This window comes from Neovison vison, chromosome 2, assembly GCF_020171115.1.
Source record: "Neovison vison isolate M4711 chromosome 2, ASM_NN_V1, whole genome shotgun sequence".
NCBI classification, from domain to species: domain Eukaryota; kingdom Metazoa; phylum Chordata; class Mammalia; order Carnivora; family Mustelidae; genus Neogale; species Neogale vison.
Window position 1 is genome coordinate 9,218,001 of NC_058092.1, and position 22,998 is coordinate 9,240,998.

The 22,998-nt window shown below is 49.7% G+C and overlaps 1 protein-coding gene across 8 annotated transcripts in view; it reads left to right on the plus strand.

Moving 5' to 3' along the window:
- VPS13D (vacuolar protein sorting 13 homolog D) overlaps positions 1-22,775 on the plus strand; it is a 255,002-nt gene extending 232,227 nt beyond the window's left edge. For 7 of the 8 annotated variants that reach the window (XM_044237192.1, XM_044237194.1, XM_044237197.1 and 4 more), the window contains 3 exons: positions 9,305-9,436; positions 17,568-17,808; positions 19,814-22,775. In XM_044237192.1, the coding sequence (XP_044093127.1) occupies positions 9,305-9,436; positions 17,568-17,808; positions 19,814-19,945 (505 nt within the window). In that variant the 3' untranslated portion in view covers positions 19,946-22,775. Of the gene's footprint in view, positions 1-9,304; positions 9,437-11,988; positions 12,097-17,567; positions 17,809-19,813 lie in introns of those variants that run through there. The other variant, XR_006383119.1, reaches the window with a different exon arrangement.
- The last annotated feature ends 223 nt before the right edge of the window (positions 22,776-22,998 follow it).

Here is a 22,998-nt window from a genome sequence, read left to right on the forward strand (position 1 = left end):
TTGTGATGAATGACAATGTTCCAAAATTCCCCGTTCCAATTTTAGGCTTTGACATTTGGTGTGGTTTAATGAGCCACGCAGTGGGTTAGCTCCAGCTCTTTAAGGACACAGGGTGGATGGCGCCGGCCAGGTGAGTGCCCCCTTGGGTGGGGCTGTTCCTTCCATGGACACCTGTGCATCCGATCACCCCACCCACTGCTTCTGCATCATTCGTACAGATTCAGCAAATCAAGTTTCCGCAGTGATTTTCAGGCTTCAGTTTTAAATCTAAACTTTAAACATTGTGCATTTTGGTATTTTCCATTGAGGAAACACCCAAGAATTCTGAATAAGGGTAGGGGAGAGGGAGACAACTTTGAATGAGCTGTGTGCCAGGCACTGTGTTATGTTCTCTTCGTGTGTTATCTCGGCATTATCAGTCAAGCAAGCAAGTTTCATATTCCCATTTATTGATGAACAAACTGAGGCTGCCCGCAATCTAGTAACTTCTTCAAGATCACTCACCGAGTTAGTGAACGGACTGGGATTTCAGTCTGTGTCTTTTTCCAAAGGCCTGCGTTCTTCTCTGTACCACCATTCTCCTAAATTTCATCTTTCTATTAGAAGAGATCAACTTTTGGGAGAAGGTAGATAATATAAAGATTAAAAGAAAGAAATTAGTAATCATTTGCCAGAAATCAGTCTGGAAAGATCTGATTTATTGGTTTAATCAGCTTGTTATCATTAGTATTTACCCTAACTGGCCCACAAAATCAAGTTTACCAGGAATTGTGTGCTCCGGCCCAGGTGAAATATCTTGGGACTGACATTTGAGGTGACAGGTTAGCAAGGAATTTGCCAGTGGCTTGAGAGATTCCTGTAAGCAGTACATCCTGATTCAGAACGCTGTGTTTAGAACACAAACAAAGTTTGTGTTGGTCAAATACCTTGATTCTGTAATGATGTTGAAAGTTGCAAACCACTTTTTAGCTGTCTGCTATTAAAAAACAAAAACCAAACCAGAACAAAAAAGCAACCCCTGGATGCATACAGAAAGGCATTTTAGGAAATCCGAGGCTCTTTCAGGCCATAATCTGACTATAGTGTTCGCCATTTGATTGGAAATCTTAATGAAGCCGCTGGCTTTGCCCCTCCCCCAGCCTCATGAACAGGTAGGCTTACCCCCGAGGCAGTCAGTTGCCTCCAGGAAAGAAACTTTCCAGTAGTGTTGTTCTTAGAGGTTAAATCCCCGCAGGCCTATCTGTTGGCATGAGTCCTACCAGCTGTCACCGTTGTAATGTCATGGGGTCCCCAAAACATGTGTTGGGTTATAGGAAGCCTTGACCCCTATAAACAAGTCAGGTGTGAATCCCACTGATGGGAGAGAGCCCAGCCCAGGAAATGTTGTCCCCAATGCAGGATGTCAAATTACTAAAACGTTCACGGCGATAGGAATGTATTGCTAACGATTTCATGAATCAGCATCTTTTCCACATTTTTCAATTGTGACAATACAATGTGGAACTCTAGAGAGAAGGAAGTAGAATGTTAACAAGAAAGCAGAAGGAAAAGGGAAATATTTCTGTCTAAGGCAGTTTTGCCAAAAAGAAAACTAAGTGAGAAGGATTAGCTTCTGGACCCAAGCCCATCCCGGCTTCAGCGACCTAAGCTAGGTAAGGGCCTGCCTTGATACCCACAGCGCGCTCCACGGATACGTCCTCGTCGCCATCACCGTCCTAGGCAGCATTTTGTTGATCGCCTGTCACGTACCAGGCACTGTGATGAGCGCTTAGACGCATTATTTACTCCTCACAACAACCTCATCATTAGCATCCCCATTTTACAGATGAGCAAACCAAGGCCCCAAGAGGTTAACTTGCCACAGGTCCCTGTTTGTAAGCGGTGGAACTGGGGTTCTGACCGCGGAGCCTGGCCACTCCCCGGGTGCCCCCCCACCCCCTGCTGCATTAGAATGGCTGCCTTCTGTTTATCTTCTACGTTAGACTCCAGCGGGGTCCCTGGAAACTTGATTCATCCCTCTCTTCCCAAAGGCCTGGCACTAGCCTCTGTTGGTGATAGCTCAGGAAAAGTCATTACATGGGGTGGGGATATGGGGCCAGAGGAAGACACATGCCCTTCGCAGGGCTCTGAGCAAGCTCGTTTTTCCGGCTGCCTTACTTTGGATCCTTGGTTTCATTCTGCCCAACCTATTTTTTTTCACATTGAGAATCCAAATTGTCGTAGCATTTGCTACGATGGTTTGAATATTTGGTGCAATCTTCTGGGTTCAAGGTTCAGTGCAACAAGAGCTCAGCAGTTATTAGTAAACCAGTGGATTGAATGCTATCTCAGTAGGTTCTAGAAAGTGGGTTTCTGTTTGTCATGGAACTGAGGGGACGAATTTCTCATGTGAACTGAGCCAAATGTTAGAGGCCTTCATCCTCTCACAGAATCTCCTCTGATTACAGTTTCCACTGAAAGGAGTAAAATCTGTGGGGGAAAAATGCTTTCCCACTTAGTCTTCGGAAGTGAGCACAGTAGGGACGAGAGGCTAGAGGTCAGGCTGAGATGGGACTCACGGTGCGGCAGGCTTTCCTGACTTCCAGACACGACCGCAGTGGGTACGGGGGGCAGCTTTAACCAGTCCGTTAGACTCAGTTCCGGGGCTGAGTATTGTTTAGACAGACTGTTGAGTCCTTTTAGAGAACTGACAAATGTTTGGTTGAACCACTCAGTCAAGAATCCCGGTATCTTGGAGCTGTCATCCATGAACCGTATTTGAAGAGATAGTCTGGGTTGACCTTCTGTTCTGAGCTTAACTGTTTGTGCTCAGCTGAGCACAGTATATATCTGTAAGATATTTAATTAAAACAAAAGTCTCGGACACACACATCAAGTAAATGCAGGCACAATCCATCACTCTGTCGGGGTCAGTACACACAGCCCCCGAGGAAGATGGCAGTCATCGGGTGAATAAACATTCTATTGTAGTAGGAAGTCACGTGTCTGACACAGACACTTTCTCCTCATTTACTGGTTGTTTTTGAACCTCCCTTGGTTGATAGACATTGGCCATGACAAATTTCTCAGCCGACTAATAGCTTAACTGAAGCGGGATGGGGGTATGGGTCTGTGTGCACAGCATCTGTCTTCAAGCAATCGAGCTATGACATAGTTACTCATCAGATCCGCGAAGAACAAATCATGGGTGGCCACTGTTGACCCTCGGGCTGAAAGGCAAGATCAACCCAAGTGGAACTGGTTAGATCTCCCGGTGTCACCTTGTTTGGATTTATTGTTGCTTAAAGAAAACGACGTGAGTTGTTTTCATTATCCTCATCGTCGGTTGGAGGCCACCAGTGTGTGTCAGATGGGAGCGGCCAGATGCAGACCTACTCTGTACCGATCATGCTCACCGGGGGGATATCTGCCGTGTATCAGCCACTGTATCAGCAGCCCCTTCCCTGGGGGAAGAGTCCTCCATGCCGCACAGCCGACTCTCTGACATTTTCATGGAGTTCAAAGCTCAAGTTCATTTGGTGCTGACATTTTGGATTAGCTGGTTGACTGGAAGGCCTGCTTCTTTCTATACACTGTGAAATTTATAAACCGCAGCAGCTGAGAGCTTAAAATGGCCGACAAACCCCCAGCTGGCAGCAATTAAATACACCACAGACCTTTGGCTAAACAAAGGTTTGCGGAGGCAGAGTTGCTGCATATGCACTAAACAGACTTGTGTTTTAAACCATCTTTTATGTCAAGCGTTAGTAAGAGACGCCGTCAACTAATGAGAGGTGAGTGGGCGGGGTTTTGCCACGTCTTGTGTAGTGGAGGGTCAGTCATCCCCGGGGCCGGGGTGCCAAGACCCTGCCCAAGGAGCAGCACACCCCGGCAGGGAAGGTGACCAAGGGATAGGGAGCAAGGCCAGCAGGGGAAGCCAGAGGTTGGCCCACAGTGGTGGGCCAGCGTACCTTAGAAGATGACCCTTCCACTCGAGCATCCGCTTGCTCCATTTCCTGTAATGGCCACCACCGTCCTTTAGGTGGAAAAAGAAAGGTGGGCGTGAGAAGGAAACAACAGGAGGGGCGCCTGGGTTGGCTCAGTCAGTTGAATGTCTGCTTTCAGCGCAGGTCGTGATCTCAGGGTCTTGGGATCGAGACCCGCATTGGGCTCTCTGCTCGGCGAGGAGTCTGCCTCTCCCTCTCCCTCTGCCTCCCCCACTTCTGCTTTCTCTCGCACTCTGTCTCTCAAATAAATATTTAAAATCTTAAAAAAACAAAAACAAAAACAGGGTGCCATTTTGTATCCATTTGAGTAGGCAAACCTTGAGAATCTAGACCAGTACTGTTTAACATGCAGTTTAAATTTAAATTGATTTTAACTACATTTATTTTATTTATTTATTTATTTATTTATTTGACAGAGACACAGTGAGAGAGGAAACACAAGCAGGGAGAGTGGGAGAGGGAGAAGCAGGCTTCCCGCTGAGCAGGGATCCCATGCAGGGCTCGATCCCAGGACCCTGGGATCAGGACCTGAGCTGAAGGCAGATGCTTAATGACTGAGCCACCCAGGCACCCCTAATTTAAATTACATTTTAAAAATTCAGTTCCAAATAAATAAGTAAAAATTCAGTTCCTTGCTCACACTAGCAACTTTCCAGTTGGTCAGTAGCTGTACTAGACAAGAGGCTGTGTTATTGGACGGGTTGTCCTAGACGGTACCAGGTGCTGGGAAGGATGTGGATTGCGAGGCTTTCTTCTGTGCATTGTTGGTGGGAGTGTAAATTTGAAAACAACCTAAATCGTCTTGTCAGGTGAACATTCATGCCTGATGATCCAGCAAATACCTCCTAAGTAGATGTACCCGAAGCAATTCTTGCCTCCTTTCACCAGGAGACATTTACAGGAATGTTCGTAGCAGCCTTGTTTGTAATAGCAAAACCTGGAAATAACCCATGTACCATGGGAAACAGATGAATCATAGTAGATCCTTATGATGGAGTGAGAGAAATAAGCAGGTACGATAAATGGGTTAAAAATGCACACGAAAGAATGGCTGAATCTTAGCAGTGTGACTTAAAAGGAAGAGAAGTAAGTCCCCAAACATAAAAAGGCAGTGACATCCTTTTCAAGACTGGAACAACTAAAGCCAAAGAATATAATGAGACTCTACCAGAGCGTATATTGACAGGTACTAAGACTACAGGAAGAAGAGACACAGAGGAATGCTAAGTACAAGGTTTAGAATCGTGGCTGTGTTAGGTGGGGCAGGAACAAGGGGTTGGAGGGAGCAGCAGAGGACCACACAGAGACATTCGGGTTATGGTCAATGATGGCGTTTGTGGGTTGGGGATGGTGGTTTCACGGATGTTTATTATACCATCTAAAATAAAGAAAGAAAAGGTCAATGATGACAGTGGGCCTTGAACCAAGGATAATGATGAGCCTAACCTTAAAACGTGGTTTAAAAGAGAAGAGAGTCCTTTCCTTCCAGGTGCTCCTAGGCTCCCAGGGAGCACGAATGCAGGGAAGTGACTTAAGAACTGTGTCTCAGAAACAGACATGCCGTGTTCCTGAGTCGCAACGGATGAACAAACAGGATTGCTGTTACCGAGAGCCCCACCGGTTTCGAAGGGTTATTGGAATTTAGAGTGCTCTCGTCAACAGATGCACAAAACAGTTCCATCACCCAGTGGCCCACAGTGGAGAGGTTCACTTTAAAGTTTTTGCTCGCTTACAAGGTTTGAAAACACTAGCTTATGGACTTTTGTTCATAATTACTTGATTAAGTTTGGTGCCAGGTTTGTTCACACGCAGCGACTTTAAGTGCAAACACGCGCGCGTGTGCACACACCGCCTCCAGCCTCCAGCTTGGGCTTTCGAAGTTAACATTCTAGATAAGTTTTGGAGAAGAAAGGATAGTTTTTCAGGTACCAGCAGCAACAAAGAAATAGGAGATTTGGGGAAGAATTCCTTTAACCCCTTTGTGCTCCTTGTAAGAGTATCTCTAAACCACACCTTCTAGCAGCCCCTACAGTTACGAGACTATAAGGCAAGACTGTTTCCTTCCAGGACAAAGATGAACTCTTTTTTTTCTTCTATGTCCACGTGAAAAATAAGCCTTGAATGCCACAGTGGGCTGGTCCAGTCAGCTGTGTCTGAATGCTATGGCCAGCTGTCCCTTGGTGGTTGGTTGGTCACAGAACGAGGACCTTGGAAGTGGGAAGACACTTTGCAACCTGTTGGGGAAGACAAATAAGAAACTTAACGGATAGGCCGTATAGACCCACAAGGGAGCTATTTGACTTTCCGGTTCTCCGGTGTTTGGGTGGGCTTATAGTTTACTTCAGACATGTGTCGGGAGTGGAGGTGAGGCCGAGTCAGTGAAATTTGGGGCAGATCTGAGGGATTCCATGGAATAAAGAGATAACTATATGCACCGAACAGCTGTTTGATAATGTGCTAACACCGGGCACTACTGTTCTGTAGTTGTTACAAGATGCGACTTCCGGGAGCTCAGGTCCAGAAACAAGCCTCCTTTCTTTGACTTCTCTGGCTTCTCTGGATCCCACCAGAGAAATTTGGGACTCTTAGTCTTCCTCTCGCTGGTAGCAGGCTGTTCCCACTTTGGGTACTAATGAAAAGATTGTTTCTTTTAAGGAAAGTACATGTGTTACCGAAGACATTAATTTCATGACTATGCCTTCCTGCCCTGTCCTTCATTTTGACCAGTGTACTGTATAAACGCACCCTTGATCCTTCTCTCAGGAAGATATGATTCTAGCTGGTTCATATTTTGCCTTAACTTTATTGACCTCCAAGGCTCAGAACCTCTGGTCTTCAAACTCTCCACCAAAGTTTGTACACCACTTTTACTTTTGAGTTCCAGTTAAAATGGCCCTTGTCCTGCCCCCTGCCCGCCGACAATTGCATTCATTCATTTACTCAACTCATGTTTATTGTTTTCAACCATGAACTGGGTACTGTTCTCGATCCAGGATAGCAGTGACTGAAACAAAATCCTTTTCATGGATGTTCCAGGTGCGGAGCCTAGCAATTAAGCAAATGTTTTATCTAAGTGGGACATGAAGCAAATGTACTTGGGACACATGGCTAACTTGGTCTAACGTATATTTTTAAAGCGTCATTCTTGTTGCTGTGAGGAGAACAGACAGGGTACAAATAAAATAAACTACAAGACTGTTGTCATAATCCATTGCACATCTGGAGATGGTTCGCTAGTTATGAATAGAGATGGAGAAGTTGTTGCAGTGGGGGTCTGTGTGAGTGTTGAACCCGCAGACCTCCCAGTGGATTGGGAAGATGGGGTGAGAAGTATCAGGAAGAAATCTTAACATTGGCAAACTGTGGGGAATGGGCCCCGTCCTGTTCCTCTTGGAGGGAGGGGCCTTTGGGCTTCTACCCCAGTAGCCTGAACCTCTTCCAGGAACTTCATGGGCAACGGGATAGTAGAGAGAAGGACGCCTTGGGAAAAGGACCCTTCATCAGCCCTCCCTGGGCAGGGCTTGGAATGACAGTAGTTGTCTCCCAGGCAAGGTGACCAAAGCAGGGCTTGGCTGCCCGGGAAAGGGTACCACGCTCCCTCCCCGTGTTTGGCCAGCATCCCCCAAGCAGCAGCTGGCCGGCTTCTCCACTGTGGCCCTGCAGCAGCTCCTTGCACTGCCCTCCCTACCTTCAGTCAAGGATGAGCATGTAATTGGCCAACCCAGTCTTGAGGCCAACAACACTTAGAGGGCCTAAATCTTGAAGAAGAAATTGCGACTATGTATAGTGGGCGTGTGTAAGTACGTGATGTAACTAAAATTTTTTTTACCCATTCCCTTAGTAGAGATCACTGCAACTTCCTCCCAGTCTCCTTACATTAGTGGTGTCTAGGGCATCCTTAGTCCAGAACTCATACAAATGTATTACTGGATTTCTGGCTCTGGCACATGTCAGACATTAACCAGGTATGGGACTGCACGCACCACGGCCCAGAGCAGAGCGTTGACCTGGGCCCAGGAGCACTTCGCAATGTCCCAGTTTCGCCACTACCTCATTGCATGGCCTGTGGCAAGCTTCTGGCTGTTTCTGTCCATACTACTACCCCAGTTTGCCCTCTAGGGTACTTCGGTGCCCTACTTCTGTGCAAGTAAGTCTCTACACTGCCATTATTAGTGCATGGCTCAGAAATGCTGATTCAGTGCTGATTCAAGCCTTATTCCTCTCTGTTCGCTGTGTCTAGAGAGGGATGTTTTGCTTCAGTGGAATCCAGGAACAAATAATGAAAAGTACAGCGAGTACAAGGCCGAGGACAGACCCGGCACACTCTTATCAGTCATCTGAAATATGCACAGCCTTTCCAAGACAAATACGGACTCCTGTTTCTAGGAAAACACCGAAAAGTACTTATCAATTACCCCGTATATGGTTTGTGGAAAAAGACAACATCAGCCTACCCTGAAAGCCATGGCAAAGCAGATTCCTTTGGGCAACCAACCGCCGAATGGCATGAGTTAGAGCCGCTGCAGAATCCCAGACTGTGGCCTGGGCCCCGTCCATGGAGCCTCTCCTCGCCCTCCCAGGATTCCTATGCCCAGGCCCTGAGCTCCTCCCAAAAGAATCCAGAAGCCTGGCATGTGCTTCCTAGATGCCCGGGCCCCCGCACTGTTCTTCCTGGCCTTCCAAGTCCAGAGGTGCCTCTCCTAAAGATTCCTAGAAAAGTGGGGTTTTCCCAAGTAGAAGTTTCAGTAATAGCAAGAGCAGGAGCCGTCGCTGGTAGCTAGCCCCCATCCCGTCCGGCACAGGCTCCGTGAGCTGTCCGTGGGGTATGTGTCCTCCCATTTTATGGAGAAAACTGGAACCTGGTGTTCAAGAATCCAACTCGGTTGTCCATGGTCGCCCAGTCAGGAAACGGCAGAGGCAGGGTTCTCGTCAAAACCAGAGTCTCAGGGCGCCTGGGTGCCTCCGTTGGTTGCCTAGACAGGCAGACGCCTTGGACTCAGGTCACGATCTTGGGGTCCTGGGATCAAGCCCCGTGTCGGGGGTCTCTGCTCAGCGGGGAGCCTGCCTCTCTCTCTCTCTCTCTCTGCTCGCGGGCGCTCTCACTCGCAAATAAATAAAACCTTTAAAAACAAAACAAAACTGGAGTCCCCAGCAGCTCCCTCCTAGTGCCTTCATAGGTGAGGCTGCGGCTTGGTTCCCGTCACTAAAGCCAGAGTGTGTGCCTTGTATGGTGGAGCGCTTTTTATTTCGGATGAGGACGGGAGATCCTTGAACCATAACACCTAACCTCCCTGCTTGATGTTCCCTTCCCCGTGCAGGACTCAAGCCCAGAGGGTTCGGAAGCCGCGCTGCTGCACCGGGCCCCAGGGGCTGCTGCCCCGCTACTCGGAGAGCCAGGCGGAGGGGCAGGAGCAACTCTTCAAACTGACGGACAACATTCAAGATGAACTGTAAGTGGGACAGCGGCCCTGTTGGCTCCCTGAGCTTGTTGTCTCCTCTGTCTCGGAGTCGGAGACGTTTCTCTCATCCCGAGTGCGCCGTGCCTCTTAGACCCTGGCACCTGCCCAAGAGTCCGTGGCCCAAATACCCTACAGGTGTCGGTAGAACTGCTTGTCCAGAGTCTTTTCCTCAAAGCAGCGGTTCTCAAACTGAGCTCCGCAGCGGGACCCCAGTGCTTTGTTTCTCGGAAATGGCAGTCCCTTCCTGGTGTGTTCAAAGAGAAGATAAGGAGTAAAACGTTCTCGACGTCGAGGCTTTTCTGCTTTGTAAGATGTTCCAGAGCTCTGATGTTCTGCTGTTAGCTGCAGAACAAAACAGATAAACAGATGGCAGACCACTAGTAGCTGAAAACTAAAGAAAAGCGATCTTTAAAACATAGTTTTGTTACTATTTGAATGCTAAGCCTTACATACCTCGGGTCTTGCGGTGTTTTCAGTTAGTGAAATTATTTCAAGTTGATATGATAGCTCTCAGTATATCGCTATTTTAGCATATTCTGTAGACACCCTTTTAAAAGGCTATTTATTTATTTATTTATTTGACAGACAGAGATCACAAGTCGGCGGAGAGGCAGGCAGAGAGAGAGAGGAGGAAGCAGGCTCGCCGCCAAGCAGAGAGCCAGATGCAGGGCTCGATCCCAGGACCCTGAGATTATGACCTGAGCTGAAGGCAGAGGCTTTAACCCACTGAGCCACCTAGGCACCCCTGCAGACACCTTTTTAGCAGAAAAAAAGTGACTTAAGTTGGTATTAGAACCACCGGTCAGGAGAAGGTGTTTGGTTATGCCTAATGAGTAGCAAAATGCTCGCTAAATTTCTTTTAATGCTTATTTATCTCCTTTAAGCTAAAGCTAAGACGGGAAGGCTCTGAGGGCCGTGAGTATTTTTGGGTTGATGGAGGAGTATCTGAGGCAGAGGTTAGTTCAGGATAGCCATCATTGTCATTGTTAGAGACAGTGCTAAGCTGACCTCATCTCCTATTTTTATAGCAATATTTGAATGGAGACATCAAAAATTAAGTCCAGAAATCATTTGCTGCTTACTGGATCGGATGGCTTCTTCCCGAATGTGTTTTGTATAACCCCAACCCCCTGCAGTGTTACTGGAAGGGCTCTTAAGGATGGTGGTGTGTTACATGGCCTGAGCTCCGGCTGCCATAAAAAAACACCATTTTCTTACAGTTCTGGAGGTTGGGAAGTCCAAGATCAAGGCACTGGCTGGCCAGTTTGGTTCCTGGTGAACGCTCTCTTCCTGCCTTGCAGATGGCCAGCTTCTGGCTCTGTTCTCACACGGCAAGAGCAAGCAAGAGCTCTGGTGTCTCTTAGAAGGACACTAACCTGTAGGATGGAGACCTTACCCGTCGTGACATCATTTAGCAGTAATTCCTGGCTTCGATGTAAGGGTTCTGCAGGGACACAATTCAGTCCGTATCATGCTTCTTTTTAAGTCTAGGCCCAGCTCTGGGCCTAGACCGTTGCAAAACCCACACTCCCTGGGAAGCTTCACTCCAGGGAGGACTTTTCTAGTCCTGCTCCTTGGGGAGGATTTGGTGGCTCAGCTGCCCGGTTATGCTGCTTTGAGGATGGAACTTTTGGATGACAGGCCCAGAGAGTCATTCCTTGGGTCCGACAGAGCAGCACTGGGATTTCTGTCTGTTCCATTCTCTAGACCATCCTTAATACCTGGAATGGTTCCTGGCACATAGTAGGCATGCAGTAAATATCTGTTGAATGAATGATAGCTGGAGAGTGGCGGTGTCGCATTATAGTAATACGCATTCACCTTGCCATCTTTTGGGGGTTTTTTTGGCCAAAGGTTGAGATTATAAATGATTGTACGCTGCGCTTTCAGTTTCCTCCCCCACTCACCCCTACTTGGTTCGAACCGTCTCTGGCCCTTACAAAATTCATTTTCAGTAGAATGGCATGCGCCAAAAACACAAGGGAGAAATTGTTTGGTACTGCTAACCCAGGATTGTTCCCAGTGAGACATGCACATTGAAAACAGAGCCACGTACGGCTGGAAACTGGAATCAAACCGAAGTCAGTAAAATTGATTTCATGAAACTCGTGAAATTCATATGAACCGGGGAAAGATATTGGGATGAATGAGTTTTGACTCTAAAGATGAAAACCATGTGTTGCTACCCAAGGTTGTGGGTAAATCTCGCCAGTGAATTTTGAAGAAAGCACATGACCGTGGCCTTCCTCGGTACAAGGAAGAAGTCATCAAGGAAGCCAGCAAATTCTCTGAAGTATCCTAGGTTGTCAGGCTGGGTCTTCACGGTGACGTGAACATTAGAATCATCACTTTGCAAGAAAGGGGTTTTCAAGAAAAGCACACAAGTGCCAAATTATCCCTCTGACTTTTATCCTAGAATTGTAATTAAAAACATACTTAAAGACCTAATTATTTGCATATTTTCCTTCAGAGTTAACCCCTTAAAAGGGTCTTTAATACCTTGCTCTACTGTTCTAACTAAATGTTTCCACATTTTTTTCCAGTTAGACTCACTGTTTCACTTCTGGAAAATGTTGTGTAATTACTTCCTGATGTAGTGAAAACCCCACAAAGTCCCCACCGCCGTGGGCACTTCAACTTTGTCCTCCCAGGTCAAGTTTCATTTAATTTTTCATTTTATTTAATTAATTAGTATTAAAAAGATAGTTACTGACAGAGGATTTCGGGTCTGGCCAGCTGAAAAGGCTTCGGTTTCAGAAGAATTGACTGTTTCTTTGGTATGTTGCAGACTTACCGTTGCTTCCCATTCTTTTTAGTTTGGGTTTTGAAATAGGATCCTGGGTTAAGATGATGTTAAAGTAAAATTTGTCCCATCTGATTAAATTAATTTTTCCTTAAACTAGGATCTCATCTGTAGCCAGAGACCTCATTTTCATTTAAAAAAAAAAAAAAAAGAGGGAGAGAGAGAGAAAGAAAGAAAAGAAAAGAAAAAGTTGCTATTTTATTTCTAATACTTGATCACAGACAAAGTGACACACCAGTATCGTAAACATTAAGGTGGCTCTTAACCTGATCAGAATGGGTGCCTGTGAGCCTCCACGTGACCGGGCACTATTCTGGAGCTCGACCAGTGGATTGTATTTGCAAAATGTCATTTCAGAAAGTGACATTTATGAGATTTTTTTTTTTCCTCTTAATACAGAGAAGTATAAAAAAAGAACAGAAAAACAGCCTGTAAACCCACCAGCCAAACCAGTTCTTTCTCTGACGAAAAAAGCTCAGGCACGTGGTCAGCACATTCAGAGCACAAAAAGAAATGAACTCAAGAGCAAATCTTCCTTTCTTGCCCTCTTTGTAACCATACTGTTCATGGTATTTTCAGTCTTGTCTACCCTTCTTCACAAATTGCAGATAGAGACAGAAATCAGAAATTTTTTTTAGAGCGCAGGTTATAGTACTGATTCTAACAGCATAGAACCATCAATGTAAACGTTATAGCAGCAGATACAGCTTGAAAACGAGAACAAAAAAACGGGCCTTTTTGAGCAATGGGATAAAATTCATTCGCTTCCATTTTCCAAACTGGATCATAATCTGTCAATAACCATTGACACTTAGGGAATTGGACATTCTTTGCTATGCCCCTGAATGAAAATTTGTATGTGACAGATCAGCCAGCTGTGCTGAAAAAAGTTAATGACTTGGCTCAATCTGTAATAAGTTAGATCAGGAGTTCCAAGAGAGTTTTGTAACTTCACTTCTGGGTAAAATACAGTCCCAACATACAATGTTGCATGTGCTCGGGCAGTCTCCGCTGGATCTTACAATGTAAATTCACTGTCATTTTGTAAAACTACCTAGCGAGTCAGTGTGTCGAATGCTGCTCTGTGCCAGGGCGAGTGAGAAGTTCTTTTCTTTCCTTGACGAGTTCCCAGTCTGGCAGGGGAAGCAGGACGGTATTACTAACCAACTATAACGTATGATTGCTTTGAAAAAATAGAAGTGTGAGCTGTGTGTTATGAGGCCTCAAGGGGAAGTGATTAATTTATGCTTGGAGTGCCAGGAAAGGCTATGGATGGTTGACCTGGTCCAACAGGATGAGGAGAATTGTGCCTGGGAGAGGAGAGAGAAAGCCCCAAACAAAGAGAAGGGTTAGTGCTGGGCACAGGCGTGGAGGCGGCAGAGTTCCTGGATGGTTGGGGTCCGCCGGGTGTGGTGGCAGGTGGCCCACAGTCCAGATCCTAAGAGCCTGTCGTGTAGGCAGTACTGAGATTTTGAAGAGGATCCCACTGGGAATTACATGTTCAAAATGTCACCTTGCCAGCAGCAGAGAAATGGATCACAGTCAGAGACACGCGACAGGAAGGCAGTAGGGGGGCCGTGGGCGTGGTCCGCGCCAATGGTGGGGGGACCCCAGTGCAGATGGTGGCTGCGAACAGGAGTGGGGGGACAGAGCTGAGGTGGTTTGGGGAGGTGGCATCAGCGCTGACTAAATACAGAGTCGGAGTGAGGAGGAGGTGAGAGTGACCTCCGGGCCACTTGTCCATGTGGCTGGGTGGAGATGTGTCCTAGTGCGCCAGGCAGGCCGAGGGAGGAGGTGGGCTGGAGGAAGGGGCAGCAGCCCGGCGAGCACATGCTGAGTGTGGGGACCCGTGGGTTGTGTGTGCACAGAGAACCTCTGGGCTCTTAACAGGTCAGAGGCTAGAAGGGTGTGCCCAGGGTCCCCCTGAGACCACACTGGCTTTCGTCCTGTGCCATCCCATGAGGTTTTACCATAGTCCCTTCATTTGTGGGCCAAGAGTAGCCCTGCCTGAAACGGGCTTGTTCCAGAATGAACAGCGGGAAGCCCCGTGTCCAGACACAGCTCCAGGGCGGCCCCGGCACCATGAGCTGTGTGAGCAAACGCCGGGCCTCCCGAGAGAAACAGCTTCTGCAGGTGGGTGGCCAGGAAGGGACAAAGTGCTGTGGCTCCGAAGAAAGGGACAGAGGACGGCGCCACTGGCAGAGGGGAAGGCCCGAGAGCGCTGCCTCGGCCGGCTTCTCCGGTCACCCCAAGTTGTGGCTCCTCTCTCACACGATGGACATGTTTCGGATCTGTCTCCACAGCAGGGGACCTCTAGTCTAGAGCTGAGCTGTAATCATCCTAGATTCTGTAAAGGAGAAAAAGAGGAGGAGGAGGAGGAAGAAACCCGGGGCACTGGTGGCAGGTGGTAGGCGTGTTGGCACGCGTCAGGAGGGAAACAGAGAGGCAGAGCTGTTTGCAAAGTCAGCCTCTGGGTCCTTGCTCAGGCAGCGCTGGGGACGCGGCTCCCGGCCATGGCTTCACTCTCTCCTTTTCTCCTCCTCTCACTTGCACCGTTGGCTCTGATCTGCTCTTGATTTGAAAAGACTTCAGAGAGTTGATGCACATGTCCAGAGGGTGTGATTCCCGGTGGTGGCTTCAGGGTCCGAACGGAGCCCCTGGGCACAGAACAGAGGTCTGGCCATGAATTCTTCAGACTTTGCCACTTGGTGAAGAACCTGGCAGATAGCGTCACCTCTGTCAGATGAAGAAAGCGAGCCACAGGGACGGCAGCTGGCCTACGCAGAGTCACCCGGCCTGGCAGCCTTTCCTCCTCTGTGACAAGTGCCACCATCGAGCCTCCAAGCCCAGAGCCACCCTTCCTCCCGCGGCAGCTCTGGCTGGACTAAGGACTTTGCCATCTGTGGCATCTTGGAAAGGAGTCTATCTGAAAGCCTATAAAAGTGTTCCAGTGTGGAAAGTGCACTAATAATGTCAGCCACCCTGGCCTGGGCGCGAGAGCAGCTGCCGGATGGAAAGGCCTGGCTTTCTAGAGGCTGGGCCTCTGTGTCAGCTACGGCAGGTTCCAGACACGTGCGAGTGGGGGTAAGGGTCATGGGGGGTAGGTCCATCCCGCACTGGACCAGAGGAGAGGAAATAACCTCAGCTGGATTTTTATTTTTTAAAGATTTTATTTATTTGAGAGAGAACAAGCAGAGTGAGAGAGAGCATACAAGCAGGGGGAGAAGCAGAGGGAGAAACAGACTTTCCGCTGAGCAGGGAGCCCGGTACGGGGCTCGATCCCAGGACCCTGAGATCATGATCAGAGCTGAAGGCAGACACTTAACCACCTGAGCCACCCAGGCGCCCTTCAGTTGGATTTTTAATGCACATTCCTGCTCTCACCCCTGGGCAGCGGCCAACTTTGGGGTCTCCTTTGGGAGCCCATTGCATGCCCAGCCCACCTGTACTCAGAAACCATGGACCGTTTGCAGTTTTCATGTCAGTTGCTCAGCAAGTTCTGGGCCTGTGGTGCTTCCTGTCTGCGTCAGGATGCTTTTGTCACCTGTCTCTCTCTCTCTCTGTCTCCCTCCGTTTCCTCCTTTCTTCCCCCCTACCCCGGAGGAGCCGTTTGAGATTCCTTTCAGTTTGATTAAGCGATAACGCTCCTGCCTTGATACTGTCAGAACCTAGAATGTGGGAAATTCTGCACTAAGTGGCCTGAACACCAAAAGCTGCCGGGTAGTTCTAATTTTGGCATTGAGACTTTACAAGTCTGCATTCTTGGCATTGCCAACCAGTTAGAATAGAACAATAAACCCCAATTTTTGTCATGCAAGGCTGTAATTAAAATGGCAACTGGAACAGACGGATACTTACTTGAGTACGTAGGGGGTGGCTGACTCGCTGGTGGTGGGCTTTCAGAGAGACGCGGGGGTGTACGATGCGGCCCCCCCGCTCCTGCATCAGCCTGGAGAGCCACGTCCGTGTCTGGCCGGGCTCCCGAAGGTAAGCAGTTCAGCATTCGAAGGTGGGGGCGGGCGTGAAACATTTCCGTGAGGCTTCCTGGGGAAGTGGGAACCTGGAAACCGTCAGGTGGGGAGGCATAGGTCTGAAAGGAAAGTGGCCGGGGCCCCGGCGGGCAGGCGGGTGCCCTCCCAGCAGCCGTTCTGTGACCGCTGAGAAACAAAGCCATCGTGGGACCCCAGTCCCCAAACAGCTCCAGGGGGAGCTTCGGCTCGGCGGCTACAGTTTGGAAATTCCTCTCAGGACATCAGGTCCCAGGGGGCCAGAGCTTGACAGCCAGCCTGTCGTCAGCCCTTAGTATGCTTGCCGTCATCTGGTCTCTTTTGCTGTCCCTCGACGTGGCCGCCCCATTGTGGCGGGCTGTCACAAGATGCCGCGGAGGCGGCCAGGCCCCGGAGAGCTGCCGTGGCCGTTTCCAAGGGTCACTGCCCTTCATTCAGGAGCCGAGCTGAAAGGTCTGACGTGCATAAATTTCCACTTTAAATCTGGGAGCTCCATGGAGGAAGAGGAATGGGATTTTTTTTTTCCGAGTGGCCCTACTGCCCCTCCAAGTAATGACTGAACATTAGTCAAATCAAGACTACAGCTTCAGAAAGCACTTTCTAATTTATTAGACTTTTCTGAACATGCAGCGGCGTTCTCCCGGGTTCCTAGCCACTGAGGTGTGGAGCGGAGGCCTGGCTGCCTCCCGGGAGAGCCTCAACAAGAAAGGAGGCGGACGTCGTCTTCCCGCACCCGCCCGCTTGGGAACCGAGTTTAAATCCGAGTCATTACCCCCCTTCCCCCCACCCTGCATCTCCGCCACGCTGGCCACCCGTGTCTTCCAGGCCCGGCCTTCACCGCCCTTCATTAGCAGTGAATGTTGTCAGCAGCTACTTTGTCAGTGGTGAAAAGTTTGAATTTTCCTCTGTTGTGTCCAACAAAGCCCGGGTAATGTCATGTGTCCTCTGTGCCTTATGCTCCCCAAAAGCTCTCCCTGCGAAAGCCCCCTGCCCAACAATGCAGTGTCAGGATATAGAGTTTCTCTTGGTGATGCTATTGGTGGTCATCACGAGCTGCCTTTCTCCGGCAGCCCCATGTAGGGAGCCCCCGTGCTGTACAGCCCCGGGAGGCCAGTGACACCTTTATTCCCAGCTTGCAGTGGGGAAACTGAGGCTCACGGTGTAGTAGACATAGGGGAGCCTGGACTCGAGGTCAGGAGCCCACAGCACGCCTCCTCCCCTCCCGTCGGCTCGGTGAGCAGGAACGGCCCCGCCGTTGGGGGGCTGAGGCTCATCTCGGGGCGTCACACTGATTTTCCCCCTTTCTCGGCAGCTTCATCGCCGTGGAGAACATCGACAGCTACTGTGTGCTCATCTCCTCCAAAGCCGTCTACTTCCTGAAGAGGGGCGACTATGTGGACCGAGAGGCCATCTTCCTAGAAGTCAAATACGACGATCTCTACCACTGCCTCGTCTCCAAAGACCACGGGAAGGTGTACGTGCAGGTGACCAAGAAGGCAGTGAACTCAAGCAGTGGCGTGTCCATCCCTGGCCCTTCCCACCAGAAGCCCATGGTGAGTGCGCCGCAGGCCCGTCTCCTGAGCTCCCAAAAGGGTGTATGCGGTGGTTAAGAGACAGAAAAGGGCCCTCGAAGGCGTACGCTTTTCACCAGGCACTCGTTTTAGGTTTACGCTGGGCTGTTCTTAGTCCCCATGGGTTCTGCTCCTCAGTCCCACATACAGAAGGAGCTCATTGCGCGTTAACTGGGGCGATGCTGCCCTCCCAGCTCCACCAGGAACGACCCAGCCCCTCGGCCTCCCCTGCCCATCGATAACAGTGTGGCCAGTAATACTGGCTGTAGCGAGTAGTGAGGACCTACCCACATGACACGTGGGGGTTTTTATTCCTAAAACGGGACTCTGCGGTGCGTGGCCCTGAGTTAGCGCGCACACTGGCTTCTCGGCTGTTTCTCCTGGGTCACAGTCACAGACTTGTTTTTCTCTGTGGAGAAGCAGTGTCTAGTACAGGCCCTTCCCCAGAATAAATTCTAAATAAATTTTCCTAAATAAAATGGATAGATTGCCTCCAAAGGGTACAAGGTATTGTCACGGCAGGACTTTCAAATAGTAACATTCCCATTAGTCACCAGCGTGCATTAAGGATCTGCTGTGTGACCCGCTGGACAGACACTGAGTATTTCCTGAGGGTTATGTGGCGTGGTGCCGTCGGTCCCTCTTGCCTGGTAAGGAGGCTTGGTTTGGGCTCGTGACTCGCTCCAGATTATATGGGCAACGCTGGGAGGAACTGGGGTACAAGCCCGGGTGATGTGACTCTGGAGCTGGCGGTCTAGACCCCTTTGCTGCCTCCACTCAGAGAAACCGTTGGCTCTGCAGAAGCACGTGTGGGAAGCTCGCCACCTCTCGCCGTCCTCTGACTTCTTCGCAGGCTTTGTGAGAGCCCGAGGTGTTAGTCGTGCTCAGTTTTCACCTGGTATGCCAGGATTTCCAAAGCCACATTCAAGAATGATGCGCCCTTCAAAATGGCCCTGCTTGCCCCTGGCTCCCTCTACAGATCGGAAACCCCAGCCAGCCTTCTTGGGCCTCTCTCCTCAGGAACCCTCGACCTTCCCCTGCTCAGGAATGCAGTCGGGTTTGGCTTGGCTTGTGCACGCTCCCCTGGGGTCGTTGGCTTAAATCAGGGCTGGTAGATTCACAGAGTTAACACCCAGAAGTTGAGTGTTTCCACAAGTTCCTCTCGATGGTGGGGAGCCTTGCCCAGCCATGCTTTTGCTCCTCTCAGGGCAAGTGAGCAACTAGGCATTCTTGTCCCTCTATGACTTGTCACTGGACGTTAGAGGTGGGTCCCCATGGTGCGATCCTTCCTTCTTACTCTTGAGCCTCAGCAGACCCTTGCCTCCTCAGAGCTGAGGCCGGTGCTCCCATCCAGGGAGTCCCAAATGTCAGGTGACTATCGCTTGGCCACCCAGTCACCTGGGGCGTATGTTAAAGATACAGATTCCAGGAATCTCCCCCCACCCCCACATCTGGAAGCAGCATTCACCAGGAACAGGCCCTGGGAATCAATCTTTCTTTCTTTCTTTCTTTCTTTCTTTTTTTAAAGATTTTACTTATTTATTTGAAAGACAGAGATCACAAGTAGGCAGAGAGGCAGGCAGAAAAAGAGGGGAAGCAGGCTCCCCACTGAGCAGAGAGCCCGATGCAGGACTCAATCCCAGGACCCCAGGACCATGACCAGAGCTGAAGGCAGAGGCTTTAACTCACTGAGCCACCCAGGGGCCCCATCTGGGAATCTTTCTTAAAAGGAAACTCATACCAGGGGTGCCCAGATAATTCAGTCTGGTCCGACTCTGGATCTCAGCTCAGGGTCGCCGAGTTCAAGCCCCACAGCGGGCTCCATGCCGGACGTGGTGTCTACTTTAAAAAAAAAAAAGTAAACCCATACTGTTCTGATCTGCCACCAGGCTGGGAGCCGATGCCTGGGCCAGTTGAATGGTCCACATCCTGGGATTTGTTTGGCCACACCCCCGGGGCGCGTTACTGATTCTGTTCTGCTCTCCAGGTCCATGTGAAATCCGAGGGCCTTGCTGTCAAGTTATCACAAGAGATAAACTATGCAAAGAGCCTTTACTATGAACAGCAGCTTATGTTAAGACTCAATGAAAACCAAGAGCAGTTGGAGCCGGATTCCTGAGAGGCCCCGGCTGCCCGAGAGATGCTCCCAGACACCCCAGATCCATCAGAAGGAAAGGCCCTTCGGCTGGGCCTCAGTCCAACCAGAATAAGGTTTGGGGGACGATATCAAGAAACAAGGGGAAGATACAAGAACAAGTGGAAACCATATTAATTTGTGGGTGGGGTGGAGGGTTACTTTAGATTATGGGGAAATAATTTTCAAAAGGCTTTTGTTGAATAACGTTAAAAAAAAAAGTGTACTGAGATGAATCTAATTTTTAGATTGCCCTGTATTTTGTTAACATGTATATAGGTACAACCGTGTGTTTGTAAATATATAGGAGCATTTCTGAACAGGGCCTGTGATGTGTGTAAAGGTTTGTTAACTGTAAAGTAATATAAAATTATATTGGATCTTTTATTGCACTAATTCTACACATCTAATTCAGGGTACTCTCTATAAAAAGGCATTCTTGAAAGTTGAAGAATGTTCTGCGTTAGTTTTAGAAACCAGAGAAGTCACAGGAACTAAGATTGAGTGAGACTGGGGTGCTCTGGTGGGCGCCTTGGAATCCCGAGACCCCCGAGGCCAGATGGGGCAGCCCGTGCCCCAGAGCCGGAGCCAGCCCCCGAAGGAGATGCAGAACGGTGGCTCGGAAACCCATCTTTTATTTATTTCCCACCCCCACTTCTTTTTTTCCTCCATCTATTTGGCTTTCTCCTGACTAGTCTTGCCCAACTTTGAGGTAAATTGTGTTCTGTTCACCGTGGGTCTAAGTGTGCGTGTGCACACTCATGCACACCAGCATTGTAAGTTTTTCTTGGGTTATCATCAGAGAGGGTCAGTTTGAAACACTGGTAGGCTCTGTTGACTTAGAAGGAAAAACATCTCACAGAACTGTTTGTTTTAACAAATCAAAAATCCACAGACCTCAGAAGGCCCCACTCAGAAGGCTCTCCTTTCGGGGCAACAACAGGGAGGAGGTCCTAGGACTCTTTCCTTTCGATAAAGCCACAGGCAGGTACCACCGCTGCACAGCCCTGGGGTCAGCAGTGGTAACACCAGACGAGAAGGGAGAGAGTCTCGGGAAAGGGAATGAAATCTGAGTATTAAGAAAAGCTGTTTTGTCCGTTTTTCATGGAACCAAGATTTGGCTAGAACATCTCTTGTCCTTGGTCTTAAGTTCCAGCCAGTTAGCAAGGCCTGCTATGAGAGCCCTCTTTCTCCTGGGGCTTGTTTTTGCTGTTTCCCTGGGAGGGGGGCTCTCTCCAGCATGAATGACTAGCTTTGTGATTTTTTAATTTTTATTTTGACAAAACTCATCGGTCTCTGTGGCCTCATCACACATAGCCGAGGTCGAGACGCAGAGCATCAGCGGATGTGTAGAAGGTTTTGGTGTTTGGAAGTTCTGACCCAGACCCTTCCGCGACGCAGATGAAGCTGATCTGTCCACCTCCCTGGCCCTCCCCCTGCATGTGTGCACGCGTGTGTGCGTGTGCGGGCACGTGCGGGTGTGTTTTCAAAGAAGCAGGAGGGGAGCGTTAGCACCAGTGCTCCAGAGCTTTGGCTCAGTAGTGTTTCCAGGGATCGTCATGAACTCCAAGGTCTGTGTCTTCACGAGCTCTAAGTTGGTGGACTGCAGAATCGGAACTTGGCTCGTGAAGGGTTGGGGCGGATTTTGGTTTGTTGTCTGTCTGTCTTTGCTGGGGGGCAGTCACGACCCTCCGCTCATACTCAAGACCCACAGCAGCGCAGCCCGGCGTCACCTGCTACGGGTCCTCCCCACCCCCAGCCTCCCCAGCTCTTCCCCACTTTTGCCATCAGTGACCCACCACCTGCCGGAGACCACGATCTCCTAAAGATGAGACTCTCAGAAGGGCTGATTGTTTGCCTCCGTGAGCCTTCTGTCGCTTTCTGGAATGAAGTCAGTGGGATTTCGTGTGACTGAAGCGGACAGCCCTCAGCCCCGCTGGCAGCTGGGATGCAGGAAACCGGCCGAGGGCTGCGCTGAGCAGAGCTGCTACCCACGGGCCACCAAGAGGTGTTGCGTGCGGTGCCCTCCTCCCGGAGCCCTTCTGACTTTAATCGGCTCTAGAAACAGTCGCCCGGCTCGGGGATTGTGCAAGTCCTCGCCCGGAGGAGCCTGAGAAGACGCTAGAGCTTCTGGGGCTCTCTGCCCTCGCGGCCCCCTGGGGGGAAGGCTTCAGGGGCCTTGGACTGAGCCTCCTGCTTGGCCAGGAAAGAATTCAAAGCCCTGAAGGAAGCAGGCCCTGCCCCAGGCCCCTTGAGTGCCTGGTTTCTTTGTCAATTGGTGTTTAGCCCGTGATGTCTAAGACTTTGTTATGATAATTTCTCCCGATTTTCATGCTGTCCCAAATACACAGTTTCTCTCTGAGAAAAGTAAAAGAAATTGAATGAGGAGAAATTGGATAAGGAGAAATCAAAAGCCATCCTAATTCCCCGACCCAGCACAGTCCGCCAACCCACAGGGCAGGGCAGCCAGAGCTGCGGCCTCGCCCGCGGGGAGCACTGGGCCGAGGGAGGCGCCCGCGCACCCGCACTGAGGGGGAGGCAGCCCAGTCCAGCCTCTGCGGCACGGCCAGCGGCCTGCTGGGGACTCACCCGGATGTTCAGAAGGCTCTAGGGCAACTTATTTTTTAAGCATCATCTGTGCCTCAAAATACCATAGTAGCTGCTTGATAAAACCTGAAATTAAATTAACTGGTTCTCTACTGTGTGAACATGATTACTTACGGTCACCGATCTGTTAAGACTCTTTCATCTGTTCCTCACGCCAGAGTCGTTATTTTTCTTCCTGTGGAATAAAATGCTTTATTGACTTCCCAGACAAGTCGTTTGCTTCTGGTCTTTTGGTGTTCATAGACTCTAGACCCATCGCCGGTGACTAGTGCCACACATATTACAGCGTTCACGGCAACACGCAGCCTCTCCCCCTTGCTCCCCACAAGCATGCCACGGGGGCAAAGCCCTCTCCTTGACGAAACCCTCAGCCTTCAGCCTCTAGAGCCCGGCTTTGTGCGGGCAGCCCTTCCCTCCCCCACTCAGGTGAC